General features: G+C 40.7%; 1 protein-coding gene across 5 annotated transcripts in view; it reads right to left on the reverse strand.

The window, feature by feature from the left end:
- Positions 1-16,227, reverse strand: part of ARHGEF28 (Rho guanine nucleotide exchange factor 28) — a 227,931-nt gene that overhangs the window by 65,108 nt on the left and 146,596 nt on the right. For all 5 annotated transcript variants that reach the window (XM_090038115.1, XM_090038114.1, XM_090038116.1 and 2 more), the window contains 4 exons: positions 13,047-13,174; positions 10,824-11,107; positions 9,174-9,375; positions 7,030-7,141 (listed from right to left, as the gene is read on the reverse strand). In XM_090038115.1, coding sequence (XP_089894241.1) covers positions 7,030-7,141; positions 9,174-9,375; positions 10,824-11,107; positions 13,047-13,174 — 726 coding nt within the window. The remainder of the gene's footprint in view (positions 1-7,029; positions 7,142-9,173; positions 9,376-10,823; positions 11,108-13,046; positions 13,175-16,227) is intronic.

The raw sequence follows: 16,227 nt of genomic DNA on the forward strand, positions 1-16,227 counted from the left end.
ATTATATGCTGGCAATATATAATGGAAACTAAGAAAGCAAAAATTATTAAAGTCTGGAAAATAGTATTTGCTTATTAAATGCCTTGTGTTTGACAGAATGTGTCTGGACTGAGGTTAATATCAGAGAATTTCAGTATCTGTAAATGGACAGATCATTACTAAGTAGTAAGAAAAAGTAGTATTTAGCTTCTAATTTTTCTATAGAGCCCAGTGTTTTATTGGTTCATCCTTCACTCTTCTTTTTAGAGCCTTAGTTGTGAAATGTATCCATGACACTTTCCCATAATATTCAAGGTGAGAAATCATTAGGCCTTCTAAAGATTATTTGCAAAGCTACCATGGACCTTCTTCAGCATGGTACCTAAGCACCTGCTTAACTTTGAGCACGAGTAGCCCTGCTCACGTGAACAGAACTACTCATTTACCTGAAGTGAAGTATGTGCTTAAGTACCTTACTGCATCAGTACAGCAAGCAAGATAGCATATTTTATCATAGTTTGCAATTTTGGCAATGAGACCAAATAACAGTTCATTTGCCAGACAAAAGCTGTGTAATAGGATTGCTCTTCTGAAGAAATAAAGACCATGTTGCCACCAAAGAATGGAGATAGCCTCATGCAAAATAGCACCATTGGGTTGTCACTGCAGTACTTACTACAGGGATGGAGCAGAGACACTGATTTAGACAGCGAAAGAGCCTGGAGAAAGGATCGACCACTGTTCATGACCACGCCATCTACAGAGCAGGGACACATCTTTTTAAGTTGCAGACCAATTTTATTTTCTTTTAAATAAATCCATAGTCATTCTATTTCTAAATGTGCTTAAAAAAAACTTTAATTGATGTCCAGACACAAGCAGCGTATTTCCTGCTTTTGCATTGGATCTCATGATGTGTGAATGAAATTATGTGTATGGGATGATATTTTGAGGCTCAATTTGCAAGTTGGCAAACTGCCTATACTCCAGATGACACCCAATCAACTTCTCCTAGCAGAAGTATAGCCATGAGAGTACACGGCTTGGCGTGAGTTAATTTATTCTGCTGCTTGTGCTGAGCTGTGAGAGGATGCACCTATACTGCCTCCAGTATCTAAGCTAGTTCATTTATATCTGATGCAGGTGAGTTGACTACACTAATTTGCAGTGCAGACAATACCCTGTTTTGCCTGCATGGTGCATAGTACTGCTATATCAGAGCAGTCCCAATGCCATAGGAGAGGAAAACTGAGATATCAATTAGTAGATGGTGGGGTGGAAGAGCCAGCAATACATTTAGTACATCCACTGACCAAATTCCCTTGGAAGGAAAACAACGAACGCTGACATCTCTGCAGCCACAAGCTGGCAGAAGGATTGCAAAATGACTGCTTGTGTTCCATAGTTTGAGGAGAAGAACTTTGGTTCTTCCAAACTCCAAATGAACTCCTATTAGTGTGCTCTCGTTTTACAAAGAGGGGAAAGGGAGCAATTCAGGAGTTAGTGCCTGATTAAAGGAAAGTACTTAAATATGTGCTTAAAGGTATCTGAATGAAACTTAGGATATGTCTCCACTGCATTGGACATACTTTCCTGTGAATCTTAAACATCTTCAGAAAAGTTTAATAAAAAAATACATATAGATGAGAGTTTGAGTAGTATATCAGCTCTCTGGGGTGTTGTTTGTAGCTGTGTTGGTGTAAAGACATAGGCAGACAAGGTTCTTTGGGTAAATGTGATATCGTTTCTCAGACCAACTAAATAGTTAGAAAATGTGTTCTTTGCAAGCTTTTTGGCACAAACACCCTTCTTCAGGCTGAGGGAGAGTCTGCTGGTGTTGTGTGTGCTCTTCTGGGTGGAGAAGAAGCCAAAATGCAGGTCTGTGAAAATGCAAATGTGTGACAGTGAGGATCAGAGGAAACGGGAGACGATAGGTGGGGCTGGGTGGGGGGGAATGATGAACCGGTGATAGAATGTAGCTGGTAAAAAGCAGACAGGTTACCTGGGGTTATCATATGTTAGGCAGGTTATAATGTGCCATAAATCTAATGGCTATATTTAGTCTATAATTTTTTGTATCCAATAGATTTATCAAGTGAACTTCATAGGCTTGTCTATGAAAGGTGTTTTGTAAATTCTCTTTCAGGATTAGAGAGATTGGAGAGAGTGGTTGTCTTGTGAGAAGTGTGCACCCACAGGTAATTAGGTATTCTTGTCTTTGATAGATTTTCGGTGTGCATTCATTCTGGTATACAGTTGTTTTTTGGTTTCTCCTACAAAAATTTCCATCAGGGCACTTAGTGCACTAGATGAGCAATATTACATTTCTAGAGGTGCACGTGTAAGATCCAGGAATGGTGATGGTTCTGTTGTGGGGTGTAGTTATTGTGGGAGTGTTGGAGATGTATTGGCAGGTGTTACATTTCTTGTCTGGCCTGGTATCCATTCGGTGTGTTTTGGGTCATAGGATGTTTGCTTCTGGTGATGAGATTGGTGAGGTTCAGCGCTTGTTTAAAGACTAGGATGGGTGGTTTTAGGAAGATCTCTTTAAGAATTGGGTCTTCTAGTATGGGTTGCAGTTGTCTGAGGATTTTCCATATAGATTCCAGGGAAGTATGGCATGTCATAACTAATGGTGTGCGATTCATGGGGATTTTCTTTTTGTACTGAAGCAATTCTTTAAGTCATATCCGGGTGGCTCTTTCAAAAGTGCAATCTATACCTCTCTGAAGGAATGTCCTTGTTGGGTGAAAACATTTTTGAGATTTACGAGGTGATGATTGCAAGTATTCTCCTCAGTGCAAATTTTTAATAACGAACACTTCCTCCTGACCATGGGCACAGCTACGGACATCAAAATGGCCCCACAGTATGCCAAACTTTTTATGGCCCACCTGGAAGAAGAATTCCTCAAGAACTGCACCAAACCCATGCTATACCTAAGCTATATAGATGACATCATCATTTGCACCAAAAACCTGCAGTCTCTGATTGATTTCCATCACAAATTAAATAATCATCACTCCTCCATCAGACTCTCTTGAATACTCCAGTACCAACATTTCCTCTTTAGACATTATGATAAATATCCAAAATGGTAAAATACAAGCCAACTAGGGGTGCACCAATAAAGATTTTCTTGGCCAATGATGACAGCTAATTATTAACCAGCCATATAAGCCAATACCGATCTGATACCTCATTTACAGGAATGAAGCTGAGCAGCTTGGAGAGTAGCGCCTTGCAGGCAAGTCTGTAGGTGGGAGAGGGGTGTGGAGGAAGGAAGGGGTATGGGGGAGAACAGATCAAGACCACACCATGGTGGGGAAGGGAGTAGGGCAGGTCCAGGGGTAGGTACTGCCCAACCAGGGGGTTGAACGTGTTCCTAGGGCCAGGAACAGGACAGAGCCACAGGCAGCTCAGCCAAGGGTCACCGGGTAGGGAAGGGGCAAGGGGAAGGTCAAGGAGTTGTGGCTCCCTGCCATTGCACACACCAGGGGGAACATGGGGGCATGTGTCCCCATCATGTGCATAGGGCAAGGGTGGACTGCCAGGCTCAGAGAAAGGGGCTGTATCAACCTTTTCCTAGCGGGGGGGGTGTGGACTGGGGCTGGACTCTGAGTGGGCAGTGGCAGGGAGGGTGGCAACACTGGGCTATGGGGGGGCCTATGGGGAATTTTGGGGTGGCTATAGCCCCTCAAATCCTGTCCCCCATCCTTCCCCCCCAGTGTGGACCTTGCTCAGGGCATTCCATTCTGTTGCCTTTCCCTCAGAAGCCCCCCAGTGCAGGGCAGGCAGGAGATGTGTGGCCTGCTCAGGACTCCCAAGGAAAAGGCAGCAGAGTGGAGTGCCCCAAGCAGAAGTGGCACTGCGGGGGACAGTCTTGGGGGGCTATAGCTACCCCAAAATCCCCCAAAGTCCCCCGTGTTTACCCCTCCCAGTGCTGATGTTGCTGCCAAACCACCCCAGCCCACTCCAAGAGTAGCCCTGGCCAAGAGCACCCACCAAGAACAGGCTGGCACAGCCCCTGGCCCCAAGCCTGTGGCGGGCAGCCCACCCTCGACCCATGCACAAATCTGGGAGGGGGGTACGTGCCCACCAGGCTTCTCCCAGAGATGCACACAGTGGTAGGTAGCTCCCTCCCCACGCCCCCGTGCCTGGCTGCAGTCCTGTAAATCAGCTGTCAGATCAATATTGGCTGATATGGCTGGTAAATAATTGGCTATTGGGATCAGCCAAGAAAATCTTTATTGGTGCACTCATAGCTCCATCCTAGTCCCAACCCTGGGGTCACATTTACCACCCTGGTTAAGCAACGCCTGCTTCTGCCATCATATAAGAAACCCCTGGACCCACATACCTATCTGCACAGAATCAGCAATCACCCTAAACACACTAAGAACTCCGTCACATACAGCCAAGCCCTCCAATACCACCAAATTTGCACTGAGAAGACCCATGATTGTCACCTCATAAATCCATGCTGGGCATGCCACGTGTTGAAAAACTGTCATATTGTTGCTTTTTGGTGCATACCCAGGTTGCATCCAGTAACACTCAGACTTGGTTCGCCCACGGCAGCAACACCATCCTAATCAGCAGCTACATGGCATTTGTTTTTGGCCTGCAGCATGCACAGAACAGGGCCTGGCTGGCAGGATCCGTTTTCACAGCAGCTCTCCTTAGCACAGTCCAGCGCAATGTAGACATGCCCCTATGATATTCAGGAGGTCTGACCAAATGCTCTAATGGTCCTTTCTGGCCTTAATTTCCATGAGCAATTGGGCTCAACTTTAAAGTACAACTAACACCCTTGCTGAATGGGAGCAGTGCCAGGGTGCTTAGGGCACCTGGCACTAAGAGAAAAAATAGCCAGAAAAGTTACCTGCAGATGATAAGGGGGGCTAATGAAAGCCTCACCTGACTGAGAGAGGGCTGGTCTTAGACCAGATATAAGACCAGATCCTGAGGGAAGCAAGCTGTAAGATCCTGGAGGCTGCTGAGGGAACATCTGAGCAGGATGGCTACAGCTCCAGAATGCCAATACACAGAGTACAGCCAGCAGCAGTCAGGAGGTATGGGAAGGACTAAGGGCTGCAGGAGGGCCCTAGGGGCCCAGAGCTTAGAAAGGGGCTGAGTGTGGGATCAGCGGGATCCAGGAGCCCTGAGGCAGCCTCCCTTATATAAAGCAAATACATCAAGGCACGGTGAGCAAATGGAGGGATGACTGAGCCACAGAGACCCAAGTGGGTAAGGGCTAAAGAGACTCCAGGGGATTCACAGCCACTCCTGGAAAGACACCTTATTACAGTGGCCTTTACAGAGTCTGGAAGACAGGCCCTTGATTTTTCCTTCCGTCTTTTGTAGATTTCTCACTTAACCTACAAAATGAAAACTTAAAAATAAATAAATAAAGTGACACAAGCCCCCAAATAGTTTAATCTACCATGAGGTGCTGTAATTTTGGAGAACTGAGACTGCTCTGCAGAGCAGCACTGAGACTACTCTGAACAGAAACAAAACTTATGTGCAGATCTGAGTGATGTAAACTAAAACTTGAGAAAAATGTTCATCTACATTTAACCAAAATGGCTGCTGCTGTGTTTGACATCTGCTACTGAGCATCACATAGCATGATTCATGCCTGTAAAGCTATAACTTGTGCCTAACTTTGAAGTCAAGGATACCTACCCCTCATGTACTTAAAAGTTAAGCATGTGCACAAGGCTTTCTGGGACTGAGGTGTAAGCAAAATAAAGTTGACTCATGCGAGATGAAAGACTTAAATCAGGAAAGCACATAGGCACATTCATAAAGGAAGCCTAACATGCTTCTCTGTATAAATGATACAGAATGTCTTAAGGGGAGAAAAAAAAGTCTTCAGAAAGGTTTAATAACACCCCCCCCCCATATATATGGGAGTTTCTATTTGGGTATTATATCAGCTCTCTGACATTGTAAGCTAACTGGCTTAATGTACTAATAGAATGAATTGAAACAGTGCTTCAACTTTATAGTGAAAGAAGGCAACTCTGGCATACTAAAAAGTTAAAGTTTATTTTATTTTCAAGTCATGTGTTCCCTTATAGTTTAAAATATGTATTTTGTCTGATTTGAAATTGTAAGGGTTTTTTTCAGAGAAAACAGAATAAGCAGTTCTTAGTAATGTGGCCCATGACTAAGAGTACATATATAACATGCTGCATGGACTCCAAATGTCTAGTGCAGAAAACCTTCACCAAGGAAAACAAGGATTGTTTGTCAAGCTAGAAAATAATTAGTGAAAACATAAGAAAACCAGCTTGAGAATATCATAGGCTGCACCATCAACAGAACATTAATCTTCTATAACAGTGCTAAACTGGGAGGTTCTTACAAGTTTTCTCATTTCCTGGGCAGATGCATATTAACTTCAATAAAAATCTCTAAGTAAAAACTGTCTGAGTAAAAACTGAAAACCAGTAAGTTAGTTCCTGGATACCATAGTAAAACACCTGGATCTGGTATGCAGGGAGTATGGATCATTAGAATCCCCTCCAAATCATCTCATGGAGCAAGGTGGCTTTTGCTCCTCGGATTATGGAAAAGTTCCCCAACAGATCACATGTCCCTAAGAATCTGATGACACCACTTGCACAGAAGACTTTTGCCTACACAGGCTTTGGCCACTTCATCACATCTTTCACTGGGCTTCTGTGGCTGCTCCTGGGACATCCAGTGTGTGTGATGGGGATACCTGGACAACTACCTGGAATAGAGGAATTTCTAGTCTCCTTGTTATTCCCTCCCACGCCCCACCCTCCCACACCCCACGTGGACTGTGGACCAGTAGTACACCTGTTTAGGACTCTGAAGGGAATGACTGAAGGAATAAGAGTCTCACTTTCATATGGGCCAGGTGAGCTCTGCACATGGGAAAGGAGGAGAAAGCATCTGTGCATGGCTACCAGGAGGATAATCCAGCCCTAAATGAAGAACTCAGCCTTTGCCCTGTCATAAACAAGCATGTGGCATTCCAAGATATGCAAACACAACCAACCTGAAGCTTACCTTCATTTGAATCACAAACTGTGAAGTCCCGTGCAAAGCGGGTTTTCCCCAGAAAAACTTTGGGTGAGGAACAGGAGTAGGAACGTGATCGAATTCCACCAAGTAAAGATTCCTAGAAGAAATGAGAATGAAATAAATGTGTGATTTTAAGAATTAAACATAACTAAAAATTGATTGCTTGAATGAAAGGAAACATCTGGGATAAATCTTTCCTAGATTCATAAAAATGTAGAATTCAAAAGAAAATGCAGAGAAAATCACTTCTAGCTTTTAGCTCTGAGAAAACCTTGGCTCTTTACAAAGCGCAGGATTCTTTTATAGAACAGGGAAACTTGGTATACATGCAAATTAGAAAGAAAAATCTAAAAATCCTAAATTATTTCAATCTGGTGGGTAGAGAGGTCTAAACAATGATATTATCACGCTGGCTCTATTGGCTAATTATCTGTAAAGGGAACAGATTATTTCCTGGATACTGTGGCTCTATTCATTTTAGTTCCAGATTCAAAGTCAACTTCAAAGGCTCTAGAAGAAATAAGCATGATGGTCTGAGTGCCATCAGATGGAAATTCTCATTGCAAAATCAACACCAATTTAGCATTAAATATGCTCTCTTCTCCAAAGAGAACACTATGCGATTGAGTTACTGTTGCATGAAGACTGGGAAACCTTTCACCCCTAGTGAAAACAGTCATTTGAACTCATTGGCTCTGAGCACCCTGACGCTGCGAACAACACATTTGTAATGCAATGTATGCTGATCGTGAAATACAAATAGGAATTTCTAATGTGCACTTGTTGTAAAGCAAGTTTCATGTTGCACACACATTGTTAAAACAGCAGCAGCTTTCAAAATACTGGCTGTATCATACATTGCTTTATAGGATAAACACTACTAGGTCAATTCATGTGGAAAACATCCTGTGGAAGAAAAAACATTTACATTTCAACTGAGAATATTGCTAAGATGCTGATAAAGAGAAACTAGATTATAAAAATATAGCTGTCTTGCACTTAGGATTCATAATCTATTCTATTTCCCATCATGTAATCTTTTCCCACCCTTACATGAGAGTTCAGATGAAACCCAATTTCATAGACATTAGGGGCTGGAAGGGACCTCATGAGATCATCAGGTCCAGACCCCCCACTGTAGGCAGGAAGTCAGCTGGGATCAAGTGACCCCAGCAAGAAATATATCCACCAATGGAAGCTAAGAATTTTTATCTCTTGAATTAAATAAAAATAAAACTGTTTATGTGAACAAAAGATAAATGAACTCTGCATGTTTCTGAAGTTTCCAGAAAAGCTCCCCAAGGCTCAATGAAAATTAATGTAGCCAGAATATCTATGGAAAATATCAGAAGAGGAGGGGGAACTGTACTAGTCATTGTTTAAAAGCACACATTTTTAAAAAAGGTTTACATGCTTTCTTTTAACACTCCATACCTCACTGTAAAGATGTTAACTTTATTTATGTCCAGAGCTCGTTGCAAATTTTCTGAAAAAGTGAAGTTGTCACGAAAATGGCCAGGTCATTGATCCCAAAATACTGAAATTCAAAACATCTTGGGAGAACCGATCTTTCATCAGGAGAGTTCTGATGGAGCCCACTGAATTCCTGACACGTTCATCCTGGGCCAGCAGACCCTGCAAGTCTCAGCCCCATGACAAGCTGCCGGCAGGTCTGCCCCACAGCTGACAACCCTGAGTAGCACACCGTAACTGCTCAGTGAAGCTGATATTCCTATTAGTTTCCTTACTTCTACTATAACGAACAAACAAAAACCCTGGACAGAGGCAGGATATTCAGGAAGCTTCCAGGCTGCAACAAATTTTTAAATTCTTTGGTTTTATTCCAATCTGGATCAAATATCAGGAATAAAAATGTGTTACATACTAGACACTCAGCTCTTCTGCAAGCTCTACTCATGTTACAGGTAATACCCCCAGAAGAAATTCTCTTCTTAACTATATCTATGTAACTTTGAATAAATTTTGTTGATTTCTAAGGGAAATCCAAATTTGCATAAGCATAATTGGGAATTGAGTATTTCCCTTCGAATTTAAATACAATTTTTTTAATATATATTTTCAATGATTTAGTTGAAAATAAAACTAAGACCAAAATAATATCCAGATACCTTGGGGTGCAGATTCTTAGACGATGAAAGAGATTCCATCCGATTGATATGAAAATCCAGATCAGTACTCGTCTCAGAAGAATCTAATTCATCTCTGCTATTAGCCAAAGTTATTGAAGAGTTGATGGAAGGAGAGTGAATGTGGGCTCTTTCAGAAATCACTTCACCTCTGCTGTCTACTTCAAGGTCATCAAGACTAGAACTAAAGCACACAACAAATAAATAATGGTGTTTTCAGTGATCTGATAATCTTCCTTTCAAACGTAATGAAACAAGAAAAGATAATTCTACAAAATCTTGTAAATGGCATCTAGCTTATCCAAAACCTTTTTTTGGCAAATCACGTTCCATGCCTCCCCCTCAGCTTTGTCGACACTTCAGTAAAGCTCATAGCTTTTCTTCAGTTACTGCTTGCGTATAGCACAAAATGTGGTCATATGGTATGATCAAGTCAAGATACAAGCATGCTGCAACCGAATGGATTTGAGATGTGGCACTTTTCATACAATTCTCCCTAGTATCTGGGAATTAATATAGGATGAAAAGGAAAATAATAATACACACAGTGGCAGTGTGCTAGAGGAGATTCTTAGAAGCCATTTTAAAAACATATAGCAGAACATATAGACATATATAAACATATAGAAGAAAAAAGAATGTTGGAAGAAACCCTGATTATTTCAAGCAATTAGAAAATATATGATTAGTAGGACTTCTTGAATATTATATTACAATGTCCTTTCCTGGCAGTATCAACTCTACAGGGGGTTCTCTGTGATCTTTGTGTTTTTATCTGTGTACGTAGCTCATGGGCTCCTTATTAATGTAATTGGGGTGAATGGTTGACTGCTTGTAATAACATTCCGGTCTTACAGCACAAATCATTTGGATTATGTATGGTATTTGTCAATAACTACAGATCTAGCCTAGGAAAATTAGCCTAACAACCCTTTCACGCAGCATTAAAGTTTCCCCCAACTAAAAGCTTTATTTTCCAACACGTTCTAAATCTGGTTTATCACTGAACATTGAAAGACGTTTTCTTTTCTGTATTTCCCACTGACATGTTCGTGACATTGCAGAAATATATTAGTTATTCCCTTTATGATTTAGGGTCCCAGTTTACAAGGGGGGAAAGCATCACTCTTCAATGGCCCTATCAAGACAGCAGCAAAACTGGAACAAGTGAAAAAGCACCGAGCTAGGTGCTCCCTAATGTATGCAAGCCCAGTGAAGTAAACAGAAAGACTCACATCTACCTCAACAGGATATTATTATTTAAAATTTGGCTTATATCTAATTCTTATAGTTTATACCAAGAATGTTTCTGTGAAAATTCTCACAGTTTTTAAGTGGCCTGGTTCTGGTTTGCTAGCAGACATCTCTTTGCAGCACCTAAGCGCGGCCAAACAGTATACAATTGCTTAGAGACCATTTGCAGTTTGTAGGAAATCAATGACAAATGGTACATTTTAAATACTGTGTATAAATATAGAACTAAGTATAATTTAAAATTTTGGACAGTTCTTCTGAAGTTGCTTTAAATTTTTCTTTCAATAAAGAAATTAGTATATTTTCTTTTGTTCTATTAAAAGATGAATCTAATAAAAAAGTCCTTATCCTGACAGTACCATCAAACCAACCCCATACCTTCTTTTCTTCACGTCAGCATAAAGTTGACTTCGTTCTTTATTAAATCCATGGGACATGAGTGGCATATATGAACCCGTTGTGCACAAGTTAGAAGATGAAACGACAGGCCCTGGGCCTTGTGTCATTTGGTTATCCTCATTTTCTGCATAAATATATTGGTTGCTTTCCTTCAATGAGGTACATGAAGAATTCTGAGACATATGAGCTGAGTTGGTAGGATCTGTGTTGGTTTCACTGGTAAAACTGTCTACAGTAATATAATTAATACCCAAATCTTCAACCTGGAATGGAGAGAAAAAGAGGCTTTTTAGTGTTAGTGAAAAGAATAGAAGAAAAAATGTATTGCCAAACTGAAGTTCTCTCTGTTTTTGTTTCTCCCCCATCCCCTATTATTTTTGTGCCCCGGAAAAGTGACACAAGTTAATCTGGCTAGTGTGTTCCAAACCTCACAGTAGCTTTTTCATAATTATAGGAGTGATTAGTTGGAATTTGTTAGTTTAATGGATGAGCTTTAGTTAAAGCGCCCACGCCACCATTTTGAAGAGCAGGACACTGAATACACGAGATACTGAGGGTACTTTAATTTAAGTGGCTCCAAAAGATGCTCTAATTAAAGTGCGTCTCCCCACCACCACTCTCAAAGCATGTGTAAAGGTGTCCAAAGAGATGTGTAAACCAACCTGGCTGAAGTAACATGCATCTAGAAAAAGTTCATATAATCAAGTGGAAAAAAAGGACTGCAATAGTTTCCAAATGCTGAAGTTCTACCATTCCTGGACTTGCATCCAGTCCAATTTTGCAGGTTTTCAAATCTATTTTTGCTTCTCTTAGTAAAACAGCCAAAGAACTATTGATATTTTAGCCCCCACAGACCTAAGAGGCACCAGTTGCCTAGCCAGCGCAGGGGGAGGGGAGCCCTTGCACGCTCCCTGGCAGACCTGGAAGTGGACTGGAAGTGCTTCTGGTCCACTTCCGGGTCTGCTACCAAGTGCAACACTCCATCTGCCCCAGCACCTCAGCATTCCTGAGCCACCTGGTACCTCGAGGTATGTAGAAAAAACATTTAAAGCTGTCTCTGTGTCCAAATCATCGAATCTCTCAGAATCAATTCGGAGGGTTCCAATTTGATTTGGAGAGATTAAAGGGTCTCCTGATTAGATTTGGAGATTTGTCCACCAAATCGGGTCAAATCCCCACCAAATCACATCAGCGACCAAAGCTTCACACATTCCTCCTGGACAGGACTCCAGTTTTACATCACATCTGAAAAAAAACGCCAAACTTCTGGCATGCTGTCACACTAACAGAACAACACTTTGTTTATAGCTGTCGTTTAAGTGCTCCAGATTCTGCACTGGCTTCCAACAGCTTTCTAGGTTAAATTCAAGGTGCTTATTATGACCTATATGGTCCTAAATGGGCTGGGACCTACATACCTAAGGAGCCGCCTTCTTTATGCCCTGTTACAATCACTAATGTCAGTCAAGAGCACCTTCCTGCAAGTACCCTCACTAAGACTAGTTTCCTTGGCAAAAATATGTGGGAGGTTGTTCTCAGCAGTCTTTTCACAGCTCTGAAACTCCCTCCCCACTTGACATCTTCCAGAAGCCCTGTAAGACCTTACTATTTGGGCAGATGTTTAACATGTGAGGCTAAGCTAAGATATTGTTTAGGGGGTTGTTGCTTTATTTTCCTTTTTGATACTCTACTTGCTTGTTATTTTGTTCTCTTCTACACTTTGTTTTATAACCTGTTTTCTTCATCCTGTAAGCACCCTTGAGCCTTACTTGGGAAGGGTGGTATATGAACTCAATAAAACAAATAAGCAAATAAATAATTGACTGATGAACTGGTAAGCGAGGGACTTTTTAGCTGGCAAACATCACGAAAAGGACTCCATGTTAGATAACAGAAAAATTAGGATATCTGAAACTATAGAGAATTAAGGCTGTATTAATTCTTATTTCTGATATGTGACTGCTAAATGAAAAAACTAAATATTTACATAGGTTACAGAAGAATTTTTATATACCTTTGTATTTGAAGGGTTTAGTGAGTTGAGTAGCAAACTCAGTAGCAAAGGGCACCCAATTGCTGCTGTTCTATGCATATACCCAAAGGTCACAAAAATAAATAACTGGAAGGCTGTACCAGTGGACATATAAGATTATAATAAAACTCAAATAGTGTATTTAAAAGTACAAGCTTAGACTATCTTACTTGATCTACAACCATGCAGTTTGCATACACTTCATCACTTCCATTCAGCATGGCAGAAAGTCTTGCCGCAGCAAAGAAAGGTGGAACTGTGGATCTCTTGAGGACATCATGTGTAATATGTCGTTGTCCTAGATGGGGGGGGGACCATGGGAACATACGTTATTTTTTTTAATCATTTCAGTATCTTTTGTCCATTTTGTCATAAATACTACTAAGCTTAGTCATTAAGTACCAAATTTTATAGACCCTGTTAGAAGTCCAAAACATTAAAGAGTACATTTCTGTATTCTGTGTGCATTGGTATGCAGAAAATCCATGCCAAACTACCTAGTTTCATGACAGTTGTCAAGAGTAATAGATTAATGTTCAATCTATAGTAAGTAAGGATTAACAGTGGTTAACCTGCCTGTACACGTTATCCTGTGGACATCATACATCTTCCATATTTTCAGATTTCACTTACAAGACAATATTATGTGAAACCCATTACCATAGGAGGTTGTTGAGGCAGATAGTACAGTCAGGTTCAAAGAGAGACTAGACAATTTCAGGGACAATAGATCTATTAAACAGAACACTGGATACATCTACTTAATAACTGAATAATACTGTGCAGTAGCACATCATAGCACCAACAGTGCTAATACGCTACTGAGCAGTATTATTAGGCTACTGTGAATTAGCAGCACTTAAAAGGTGTTTGCCAGTGCTATTGAGCAGTAACTCTGGTTACTGTGCATTTATTTAGTACTTTATTATACAAATACTAAAGAAATGTGCAGTAACCACTGCACAGTAGTGTCTCATGTGGACACACCCAGTCACAGATGTACCCTGTGCCATCTCTACATTATGGTGGATGCCAAGGGGGGTAAGGATGCCAAGGAGGGCATAGAGCTGTCTAGATATACCCTGGTCAATGTTCTCCCTCTAAAGCTTCCACCCCTTTCCATTGTCAGGGATAGTATACTGGGCTAGACAGACAACTGGTCTGGCCCAGTACAGCTCCTACATTCTTATTATTAGCACCCTTTTTGCAGATGAAGACACTGGGACAGAGACTATATTATAGCAGTCGCTGTCATCCTGTGTTCTGTGAAAAGGATTCCTTCATTTCCCCAGCGAAATGCCTAGTGCACAGGTCGGCCAATTATGCAGTGCATGGCTTCCAGATTTTGGCTCTTTTGCATGATGTCAAGACTGGGATGAAATGTACATGATTACATTCTACAACTGAAATCTTGTGTAATAAGGCATTACATAATTGAATACAGGTTTCTTAAACTGAAAGAATGTTTCTGATTTTGAAGATGCTCTATCATTCTATTATACAAATTTAAATACGGTAAAAACTTGTAAGAAATAGGGGTATGTGATGTATAATTATATTAGTAAAATATAGCAGCTATCACACACACTTTTGGCTCATATCCACAGCTCTGAATGTTGCAGACAATTACATATAGTGGCCTCTACATTCTGTTATTTTAATACAGCGGCAAAATCCTGTCTAGTTATGAAGTATTTTCAATATGTTCTGGAGAACCCTTTTCTTTTTTAGTTGTTTATGAGCAAAGAGCTCACATGCAAATCCACAACTGTGCAAACATTTCTGATTCATTAGATAGTACAAACCATTAGTCAAGTCTGTACATTTAGCACCCAATCGGTGAATCAAGTTCACAGATTCACAGAAGTTTAGGGCTGGAAAGAACCTCATGAGATCAACAGGACCAGCCCCCCTGCTCTGGGCAGGAAAGACTGCTGGGGTCTTTCAAATATCTGCCAGTCTACACAGTTTCAGGCAGGATGGGTAGTCAGGCTAAATAATCCTGATTTCCCTGTTTTAAAATGTGAAATTAGAAGTTCCCCATTGCAGTTAGCTGCAATTCAGGCCAACTTTATACTAATAACTAAAAAAAGCTTGCAGATTGTTAATTTTTACCAGTTTAAAAATGATTGTGAAACTGAGGTTTGACCTAGATTTGCCAGGTATGAAGAGCTATAAGAAAAATCCTTCTTAGTTCATGCAGACTACAGATTCAGGGATGCAGGCTGGGGGGAAAGAAAATCAAAGGAAACAACAGGACTACACTCAGAAGATACTGTATGAATGTCACAGTGAACAAGGCACAAGAATTCACCAAGAAAATTGATGGCAGTAAGTGGAAATTGCACTTATTAAGGTCTGGGGTTTGCTTTTTAAGTTCTGGACAAGACCCAAAACAAGCAATGCAACACCGAGGAACAAGTGTAGATTTCATATAATTTCAAAGATCTGATACCTCACAAACCCATGAGGATTAAGAACAAAAACTTATACCAACTGACATTTGGGAAGTCCAATTTATAAATGATATATTACAAACTACATGGTTTCTAACCCAGGCAAGTTTGTGGGATATCAGATCATTAAAATAAAATCCTTTATATTACCACTTTTTCTCTCTCCTGCTTGAATTTCAGCATTATTTCAGTGCCTGCCGTCTTGAAAATGACTACAGCTACAATTCTTTAAGTCTGCCAAGAGCCTCAACTCCCTGTCTTTAAATTACAGTATATATTTTCACAGCAATCCCAGCACTTTGTCAGATATTGGCAGCTAAAATAATGAGGGAAAGTTATTTAACTAAGTACATTTCCATGGTAAACAAACAGCTCCAGTGCTGATCCTCAACCAAGGGTCAAAAAGAAAAATAGAAAAAGAAAAAAAAAAGAAAAAGAAAAAAATCAGGCCCTGCACAGCTTCTTGCATACACATTACCTTCCAAGAAATGCTCCTCCTCTAGAACGTAAACATTTAGATTGTGGTTGACAAGAATGGTACTCAGTCACAGAGCTAGACCAGATGGAGCTGACATATGGCTCTGAATATGGGTCCAGGTAGCAGACCTTTTTGAATCAATGCATAAATCAAAGCCAAATCTTACTGAAATAGTTTCTTGACTAGCAACAGTTCTCATTGCTGGGGGCCTGGCAATGAAATAAAATCAACTGAGCTATGCATTATACATCCCAAACCAGACAAATCTATTATACTTTGGGATTTGTATACAACATACAGTAGTACTAAGCGATTTTAATACCACTCTAAGGAGGAATAAACTGCCACAGGAATGTCCAAAGAGTGCTGTCACAGATATTAAGGCATGTGATTATCTGTGGTATTTTGTCCCCTTAA

This window comes from Crocodylus siamensis, chromosome 3, assembly GCF_052110815.1.
Source record: "Crocodylus siamensis isolate JL-2025a chromosome 3, ASM5211081v1, whole genome shotgun sequence".
In the NCBI taxonomy this organism is placed as follows: Eukaryota; Metazoa; Chordata; order Crocodylia; family Crocodylidae; genus Crocodylus; species Crocodylus siamensis.